The 10,451-nt window shown below is 36.6% G+C and overlaps 2 protein-coding genes across 2 annotated transcripts; one reads left to right on the forward strand and one right to left on the reverse strand.

Annotated features, from left to right (window-relative positions):
• The first annotated feature begins 31 nt into the window (after positions 1-31).
• LOC138185946 (sesquipedalian-1) lies at positions 32-2,527 on the forward strand. The gene is made up of 2 exons (XM_069125312.1): positions 32-664; positions 765-2,527. Exons 1-2 carry the CDS (start codon positions 371-373, stop codon positions 1,119-1,121), a joined length of 651 nt encoding a protein of 216 aa, XP_068981413.1. The 5' UTR covers positions 32-370; the 3' UTR covers positions 1,122-2,527.
• hob (bridge-like lipid transfer protein family member hobbit) lies at positions 1,978-10,429 on the reverse strand. The gene is made up of 16 exons (XM_069124771.1): positions 10,122-10,429; positions 9,900-10,026; positions 9,569-9,760; positions 9,183-9,434; positions 8,792-8,956; positions 8,477-8,689; positions 8,112-8,379; positions 7,758-7,980; positions 7,568-7,689; positions 7,140-7,460; positions 6,495-7,015; positions 4,316-6,410; positions 3,964-4,208; positions 2,819-3,875; positions 2,467-2,684; positions 1,978-2,327 (listed from the first exon to the last, which is right to left on the reverse strand). The coding sequence occupies exons 1-16, from the start codon at positions 10,178-10,180 to the stop codon at positions 2,043-2,045; spliced, it is 6,363 nt and encodes a 2,120-aa protein (XP_068980872.1). The 5' UTR covers positions 10,181-10,429; the 3' UTR covers positions 1,978-2,042.
• Between the last annotated feature and the right edge of the window lie 22 nt (positions 10,430-10,451).

Here is a 10,451-nt window from a genome sequence, read left to right on the forward strand (position 1 = left end):
TCAAGGAAGGTTAGTGCAATTGATTGCGAACATCGCAATTCTATTCTATATCAAATATTTCCTTCTTGTAAATGAATTGTTTTTTGTGTAAAAAAAAAACAAATTTTAATAGAGTGGAAAAAGATGTCGTTTTTATTAATCGATATTAGTCGATTAGTGTCATAAATATTACAGATTCCCACTGTATCATGTATTGTTGCGAGTGCAACTAAATACGTTTTAAAGGTTATAAGGTTATTTCAGTTCAATATAAAAGTTGGAAACAAATTGCTTTCCTACTGATAAATATTAAGACGGATTAGATAAGAAAAACATTACGTGAAGTTAAGAGTTTTCTTTTGATTCGGTTAAAAGTATAATTTCAAATGCAATGAAAATAAACGAGAAAAATATGGTAGCTTTTGCAACTTCGGCAACACCAGTAGATCGTGAAGGTTGGTTGAACAAACGTGGTGAATTGAATCGTGGTTATCAAAGAAGATGGTTCGTTCTCAAAGGAAATATATTATTTTATTTCGACCGACGCGGTGACAAGGAACCTGTGGGCATGATAGTTCTTGAAGGTTGTACTATTGAATTAGCAGAAGACGAAGAACAATTTGGTTTTCAGATCGTATTTCATGGTCCAAATAATAGAAATTATGCTCTTGCAGCAGAATCTCAGGTAAAAGTATTTCTTGATAAATTTGATTTTTATGATAGAAATTATTGTCTCTATAATAATGGTCAGTAGAGAACGAATCTATACTGTGGAGAATTTATAGGAATCTATGGAGCAGTGGATGAAAGCTTTAGCATGTGCAAGCTATGATTACATGAAATTAATGGTAGCAGAATTACAAAGACAATTGGATGCAGCAGAAGAAGAAACAACAATGGTGATGGCTCCTGCTCAGTCTCCAAAAGCTCCTCCAAGACAACGACATAATCCTTTCAATAGATCCGAGTTGCATCATCGCTCGCAGAGCGTTAGATCTGCTCCAGGAAGAACGGAAAATGTTCCAAGAACGAGGATAACGTTTCGCGAATTGCATAATATGTATGGTAGAAGGATTTTGGCAGACTTGAATGAATGGAGGCATACAAGAAAAACTGTAGAAGCTCCCTTAATTAGTTTTTAACAATGTATTATATACAGATTGTAAATATTTAATCGGAAATAAGGTGATGTGTAGCCGGCGAAAGAAATATAACGAGATTGCAAAATCGATTATCATATGTGTATTACACATTATAATTTTGCTACGATTCAGTTCTTGTTGAGAAAGATGGAATTCTACATACGCGCAACCTTGGATATTCCTGCGATCGATCGATCAACTATATTACTCGATGTTTCAATTTAAGACCTGGCTATATTTCTTCCATCGATAATACGAGTATTAAGTATCATTGGAATGTACTGTACCATTTATTTTTATAACAACGAAATATTTACAATCAAAATGTAACAAAATACTTTCGATCATTAATAGAACATTAGAAATTTTTGCGATCGCAAACAATAGAAAGTGACCGTACAATACAGTCGTGCATCATTTTCAATGTAAGTTAAATTACATCTAGAATTCATTCACATACCAACGTTTTATTGTGAAATTTCAAACAAATCAAAATAATTAAAATGTATAATTGGAGCAATAATTTCGGAGCAGTAAAAATAATATCAATTAAAGAAAAGAAACTATTTACGAAGATTAACGTTTTAATCTCGGCGCATTCACGGTACTTTAACTACTTAAGAATAATTTTATCGAAATTGTACAAGGAATTGTAAGTAAAACAGAATGCCGTTACCATTACTCGAATTTGAGTGATGAACGTATATGAAAATGTTCAATATCAGTTAATAGTTGAACAAATAATAAACCATATAGAGTTATGTAAGTGGTTAAAAAACCGTACAAATATCGCTTGGCTTTAATAAAAATACTTGGCAATGCACTAACAACTTTCTTATTAAATATTCCATTAGAATAAATATTGCAATCCTATGTATATTTGTATAAATGAAAAATTCATCGAGTTACAAATCTAAGATGTTACTTAAATTTGAAAACACTTTTCTTCCTCACATCACCTGGTAAATGTCTGGCACCTAATAAAAGTCGGGCTTTATCTTCTTCTTGCGGAGCGGATTCTTCCTGTGGACCTCTTGGTTTTATTTGTAATTTCTGCTTAATAGCTTGACTTAATATTACACGTCTAGAATCGCTTTTCATAGCCAAAAGAAGGTCGAGCCATGTCCAAGTAACATTATGATATTCTAACGTAGGTATTACCAGAGCAAAATCCCGAACATCTTCCAAATTTTTCTCTTTATTTCCCTATTGGTGGATTGCGTGTGTATGCGTGTGCGCGTGGAAAAACAAGTGATTTATTAATATTAGTTTGGTAACTCGTAATTTGTTTGAGAGCAATATGAAACAGAAATATGATGATTTCGTGAAAATTGATTGTAAATACCTTATAAGAGACACGAACGGGTACTTCAGGTATTTTAATATATATAAATAGTTTATTTTTATCTGCTCGTTCTTTCATTTTTTCCACGTCATCCCTTCTTTCGATTGGCACATAAAAAGAGGAATCTCGTTGCGGTGCAGGTGGCTCCTCTATTCCTTCTGGATCTCTCTCAGGAAAACAGAATTTGAGCATCGTATTGAAAAACTTTTTCGTTAATCCTAACAATAAAACGATCGATCTTAATTAGCATTGGAAGACAAATGAAAATGTTAGGATAGAGAAGAAAGTAGAAAAGTGTAGGAGGAGGAGAAGGAGGAGAAGTAGGATATACGACAATATGCAAGTTACCTACCTATCGTTAGTGGAACAACATTGATTTCGAAATGTTCTTTGACGGATATTCCAGCAACCGGTGCTTTTTCTCTACAGAAAACGCGAAGAGCTCGTTGCCTATCAACAGGCATATTACTTTGCAGTTCAGTGGGTGTCAACACCTCCGTGTAGATTTGATTCGGCAATAAATTTGTCATTCTAACATATCCTAATTCAAGGAGGTGTTCAACTGAATCGTCGGTTTTGCTAGTTTTGGTATATAAGAAATTGGTTAATATAAGATCGGCGATTCCTAATTGACCATCTGCATCCGTTAATCTCCACTGAGCGTGTTTGAAGCAAATTTCTGCTACTCTAGCAACTGCTGCCGGTTTATCTTTCAACGTGGTAGAAGCTGTGGTTGGGGCGGTTGTTTCCTTATAACAGCTTAACATTACATCGAGTTCTTCCGCTTTTGCTCCGAGTTGTTCCTTACATTCGAAAACTCTAGCTTCTAGCCGTTCCATTTCTGCTAATAACTCAGGGCTAGATTCCTCCGCAAGAGCTTTTTGCACCAAATACGTCTCACGCTCCAATCTCCTTAATTTTGCTACTAAACCACGCACAGTATTTTGTAGTTGTTGAATCGGCCGTTTTTGATCTTCAACCGAGTGTAATTGCAATTGAAATCGCATTCTCTGCAAACGTTCAGACGCTTCTTTTCTCCTCGGTTCTACGTAAAGAAGCAAGTTGTTAACGATATCTAAAATCATAGCGTACTGCAACGAATTTGTGCAAACATCCAAATCGTGATGCATCAATGTAAACGCGTCAGCAGCTGAAAGATCTTTCCTTTCCCATGGGCTAACTTCTTCTCTTGGCGGTGGTGGAACTTGATCGATAGAGCCAACGTCTAAAGCTTGTCCATAACCAACGTAGAAGAATTCGCATTTACATCTCGAAACGATACGTTGTAATTGGTGTTGAGGGCCACCGCCACCGCCAACCGTTTGACTTACCACACCACCGACGCTCTGTCCTGAACCAACCAGCGCCGGCACATCTGGTAAACCAGCTATCACAGTTGAATCTTTCTCCTAATTTAATAGGTCAAGAAACTTTAGTTAACGTCAATTTCAAACAATTTTACTTGTACAATTTACCTTCTAATTATTTTCAACTTACTTGTATATTGTCTAATGTCAACCACATTATATTATCGTCGATATTTTCGTCAATATTGGCACTGACAGTCGCATAATACTGCATACATTCTAACGATCCGACCCAGGTTGTCTTTGATACTAAAGTTCTTTCTTTCCACACAGGTTGATGAACTCTTTGCAATATTTCCGCTTTAGCCGCGGACAATATCACATAGCCTCGCGTTTCGATACCTTTCAATAATACCTGACTATTCACTAAGGCGACTGCAAAATACAAAGCAATACAATTTTTTCTTTTCTTTTTCTTCTTCTTTTTCAGCTATACACTGAAGTTGAATAAAATTAGATAATCGTAGAATGCACACACATACTTAGCCAATTTTTGTGAAGGACATCATCTTGATGACAAGCTGCTAGCCCACGTAATTGTTGACCTCTCGTTTGTACCGATAAATCGTCACTGAACGCAACCGGTTTGTTTGCAGCTTCGGCTATTAATCTCTGCAACATACCGACAGCTTCACCCTGTTGCGGTTTCGTGGCGGATGATGCATTTACTTGTGTCACCACGTTTTGCACCTCGACTGATCTTGTTCGATTTTTGTGCGGTGTCGATGAACTTTCTCTGTGAAATCCTTTCAGGGCTGCGGTAGACAGATTTTTCTTCAGCTGCTGAGTCTTTATGAAAGAATCAAAAAGTGCAAACGCTACGTCTCTATTCGTCTTTGTCCAAGCCCCTTTCAAATCGTGTACGACAAGTCTATGCGTGGGAGTATCCCCTCCGGTGACTCCGGTTACCATTGCCTCTCTGCCGTAACTGACCCGAGCTACGCTCAAACAGTAACATTTTTCAACCGGTTGTCGGAGCGATGCACTCTCCTTGTCTTCGTGAAGCGCGCTTTTCAACCAAATTTCCGCATCACTAAGTTCGCAATTCATATACACGACCGACCATTCAGCTCTCGGTCGATGTATTAGTCCGTCATCGATCGGATGCAAAGACAAATTGTGTTCGCAACTACACACCACTCTTCCACCAGTTACTTCGAAACCGCGTTGCATAGCGAATGACATCCAATAACTAACATGGAATTGATGGAAAGCCAGTGTCAACCGAACTTTCCTGTAATGCCTACTCAACTGTTTCTTCCTAGGTCTGATATTCTTGAAAAGCGGCCCTTTTCTCGTTGGTCTTGTTGCGCCGGAGAGAATGAGTTTTAGATTTTCGAACCATCTGAGGGTGCTGCCGTAGAGTAAGGCGGTTGGTGCACTTGCTAACGCTGGAGATCCGGTTGGCTTCGTCTCCAGAGAAAGGCTGACATTCAAGTTTTGAGATCGGAACGCTCTGAACGAGTCGTGCTCTTGATTGCTCGAATATTCCGGTAATCTGTCCGGAGCGCAAGGTATCGCAGCATGATGGTCTCTAGGATCACCTAAGCAAACCCACGCTAACTTTATGCTCAAACGTACATTTGGTAAATGAAGTAATCTGCAATCATCGTATTTACTGGCCGTACGGACATAAACATCCAAATCTCCTTTTACGATAATTCTTCCCTGCGTCCAATCGAGTTCCAATCCTGTCCATGTAAGTTCCATCTCCTCCGTGGTATTGTACGGATCCAATGAACCATGTAGCAAAACTGTCAACTGCTTCACGCAAAGTGTTAATCTTCCGTGGAGAGCCAATCGCATTTTGTCCCAAAATGGTAATGGAGGACTCGGATCTCGTGACGGATGGATGATTTTCTCGAAACTGAGATTGCATTGCGCTATGACCGGTTCCCAACAAGGCCCAAACGCATATCTGAACTTGTCGATATCCCAGTTCAGATCGTGATAATACTTCAAAGATGTCATGCCTCTTTCCACGACAATATCCTCCCAAGGAGTACCGATTTCGATTCTCACAGTTCGCCTGGCTCGTGGCGGTGCTAAAGCTTCTGCGCCGGCTAGTCTACCCCAAACGCTTAAACTCTCAACCAACAGTAACGGTTGCGGAAAATCCCGCAATTGTAATTTCCATTCGGCGCACTTTAAACTGATTCCCCTTACCCATAAGGTACTGAATTCAAGACCATCTTCTGGCCAGGGAGTTTCCGCATCCATTTCTCGAAGAGCCCTCGTTGCATTTTCCATACCGTCGATCGATGGGTCGACTAAAGCCAATATCTCGATATCCGACATAGACCAAGCAAACAGACGCGTTCTAGCTGGGCCGGCGCGCTGCATTTGTTTCCACCGTTGTACATATATCTCCGCATTTTTTTTATTTAAACTAGCGTACAGTTCCTCAACTTTACCTTGAGGAAGTAACAAATGCGCCCGACAGAGTTCTTGCACTTTAGTATCAAGCATTGCTTGCCTTTTTAAGCTCTCTTTATATTCGTCCTCCAATAATTCGTAATTATCTCGTAAACGTACTTCAAACGGATCATCGCTTACTTCGAATATCCATTCTTTAATCTATAACATGTGAAATACTTTGGTTATATTTATTATAAAGAACAACTACTTCCATGTAAATCTACATCTACTATATAAACGTACTTTTATAATTAAATCGCACGGTAAACGCTTTTCTTTTCCCTGACTCGATGACGATGACGATGAAGAAGAGAACGATGACGATGATGACGACGATGACGACGACGACGATGACGACGACGACGACGATGAATGAATTTCTTTTAACCATTTTTTTATACTGAATAATTCATTCTGAATCGCGTCAGTAAATTGATGTTCGTAAGGAAAGCAAGCTTTTATTGATTCGATGTTGAGCATCCAAGTTTCGTTCCAGTCCAAAACAAAACCTTCATTACTTTGTCGTTCTAGTCGCACCTCTTCGCTGCTCAATACTCTGATTAATTCGAATCCTTCGATCATAATTATATCAGCCATATCTAAAGTTACACGCATATAATTAAGTCTCCATTCTCCTTGCGTCCAACGTAACTGGTCCGATGAAAGCTCTAAAAAGTGTTTCGGAGAAATATCTATAGATAAACTGATCCCACCAGTAGCCAATATATCTATTAATCGTTTGTGCTGTTTATCAGTGTCTTCATCTGTAGAAAGAAGATTTAATAAAGTAAAAATGTAGTAGTAGAAAGATATAAAGAAGAAAAATACAATAAAAGAAATGAAGGGTAAAAAAAATAAAACGAATAAATGGATAAGGTATAGATTAACCTTGAGTGGTGTATGTTGATGAGTCTCCACTTATAATAGATCTAAAATCTGCAGACTCCAACCAAAGTTGTAAGAGGCGAAGATGTAAATTTGGACTCCATGCTAGACTGGTACCATCTAAACTAATATTTATCGCTTCAGATGTAATTGCACTTTTGCACTTCCTTATAGCTAAAAATGGATGTGCCAATGCTTGTGCGTGCTGACAGACAATTGGTTCATTTTTATTCAATGTGATCGCGCTAACACCCTCTGTTACGACCACTAATCGTTTTGCATTGTGCTCTAAATTTGCAGTATCCAAACGCATCATGACAGAGACTAAACAATCAATCGAGACATTGGTCTTGAACATCCTGATTAAAATTCTTAAATAGAATAGATCAATATATATGTAGTGTTTTATATATATATATGTATATACATACGATTGTTTTCTGCGATAAAGAATAAATTACAATTTGTAATTTTGAGATTTAATTGGACAACGCTATCCGATTTTTTCGTATTTTTCATTGTTTCGGCTCTTCTATTGTACATTTGGCAACATCTGTCAAATAGCCAGTTTTTAGTAAATCAATTAGAATATTTATTTTTTATTTTTCTCACATATCTTACTTGTATGCCTCTTTAAGAAATCTAGCTAGTTCCAAACTCCATTCAGTTACAAGAGCATCAACGGCAATCCCTATGGCATTGGTACGGGTCGTAGCTAATAATACTCCGATAGACAAAGGCGTTCCCCATCGATGAGATGTTTCCGAAATAATGTTATTGGAACCGTTTAAGGTACAATACAAAGATTCCACTACTAACTCTGTGTTCCAACTATCTATTATGTCTACGAAATTAAACGATCATTAAATAATCACTAGTAATTTACTATAATTACTATTAAGTTTAGTATGTATTAAATATCTTAATATAGAGGAACAAGTAAAACGTATCAATTACAAGCCACATTACACATACCTGTAAGTGTATTTAGCGAAAATTTCATATGTGCTACACCACACGAAGCTTCGTGAACATCCAATAATTTGATGCATAACGACGAATCATAAAGTTCAGTATTTACTCTAATGTCTAACCATGGTAATTTATTTTTTAACGTTATACTATCGACAGGTCTTGAAACTTCATTATCGGTATTACACAATATCGACTCCCAGTCTTTATGATCATAAATAATAGAAAGATTACTGATCTGTGTAGCAATTTGTAAAATGTCTTGCTCCATCTATGTGTATAAGTAATAATCATATTACATGGTAATATAAATCTGTTACAATACAACGTGAAACAGTAACAATCTGTAGACGCAAGTCCCATAGTACCTTTGAATTTACTATTAATGATCGTAATGTCAAAACAGGGAGTTTACTACGAATTGATAATCCATCCAAATTTAAGGTGAAATTTAATAGCAGGTCAGATGGTTGGAATTTCGTGCTAATTTGCAAACCCTTCATTGTACCTTCCAAACCAAGTACTACGCCATCTTCTCTACCCGTAATTATGGAAGAATTACCCACTTTTAGGATAAAATCCTGAAAATATATTTAATTATGTTTATTTTTTTTAAATCTTTAATAATACGCGCTTTTGTCTTTGAATTTGGATAGATCGGTGGTAGATAGTAATGAATTCACCTTTGGTATAACTGGTGCTAACCGAGCTAAGAGATTAGTAGAAGGATCGACACGTGCATCTGAATACGAAGATGCAGCATTAGTTAACGAACTTCTGTCTTTGAAGAATGTAATGAGACCTGCTCCTCCAGAACCCTCTGTCTGCGTTATTCCGATGTACAATTTCTATAAATTATATCCTGCTTGATTCCAATCTAATCCCATTGCAAAGGACAGTTGTTCAGGATCATCCATTAAGTGTGCTAAACACAAATAGCTATCGTTCAAAGCATTGAGCTACATCGTTAAATCACAACATAGTATCTCATTACTTCCTAGCCTTTGCAATTTGCGTGTTAGGACAAATAAGCTTGTGTGACATATACAAATCCTATAGACAGTCTCTTCATACCTCTACCGAAAGTTCCCCTTGCGCTTTCAGAGTCGCTTCGGCAGTTCCAGCAAACGATATCTGTGAAAGACAAGCGTCTGATGCATGACGCAACAATTTCATGGCACCACCTATGATAGCAGCAGATGCAAGAAGAGTACGAGCTCCATGAACAACACTACCATCTAAAGTCAGACTCTCTGCACTTCCATTAGCTAACCAACCATTACCCAAAATCAGAAGACTTAAATTTTCTATGTGAACAGCCATAAACTAAAACATTTCAAAACAGTTCTCAAATTAGCGAGTAATCTTAGTTGAAATCATTTCATTAGCATAGTACGATAAACTTGACAGAAATAAGTTATCGTATTCATTAGTATATAGATTTAGTGTGATATACATACTTGTACAAAAGTTATAATTATCGGTGGAATTTTTTTATTTTGAAAATCCATTGGCTTCCTTGGTTTTCTTATTATCTGTACAGGTTTTATTGGAACATCTTTATTAATTCTGACATCCTTCATAATCACAGCTAAAAGTTTTGCGACATCACTGCTAAAAAGACTGCTTCTTATACTGATCTCTTCCACTTGCTAAAATTATAAGAAATTAAACACCATATATATATAATTTGATTTTGTTAAAATTTAATAGATCAACTCTCTAAAGCTTTGAAAGATGAAAACACAAATGACAATGTAAATCTTTCTATCTTTTTCTAGAGAAACTTACCAATGTAAAGCCATTTTTCGAAATATTTACGTCCCGTAATATAAAATATGGTAATGAAATGTGACCAACACGTAGATAAATTTTGTATCGTCTCTTTACTAACCATGCCAAGAACCTTGGTATCACCCTGATAGATAAATAAAGTAACATTACTAGTCAATAAAATGTACTAAAATATTATAAACATTATTGTATAATATATATAATCATTATGTATCTTACCAAGTGAAACTACAATAGAGAATGAAACAAGTCATACACAAGGCGACTAAACCAGTCATTTTTACAAATTACATACTGCAGGAAGAATGCGAATGTAATTGTTTGGTAGCACTAACGCAAAAATTATTGTTAAAACAATTAAATAACAATATCAATTTCAGATCGAATACGCTTTAAAATTTTCTGATCACCAGCTGATCAAATTGTTACATACCCATACCCTATACCTGCCTATACGTATTTAAATACGTTTTTACTATACTTGGTTCGTTCACAACATATCGATATATCGATGTTTTCGATAATGTGTTTGAAAACTAGCATAACTTG

The sequence above is a fragment of the Bombus flavifrons genome, chromosome 1 (genome assembly GCF_040668555.2).
Source record: "Bombus flavifrons isolate JBK064 chromosome 1, iyBomFlav1_principal, whole genome shotgun sequence".
Classification (NCBI taxonomy): Eukaryota; Metazoa; Arthropoda; class Insecta; order Hymenoptera; family Apidae; genus Bombus; species Bombus flavifrons.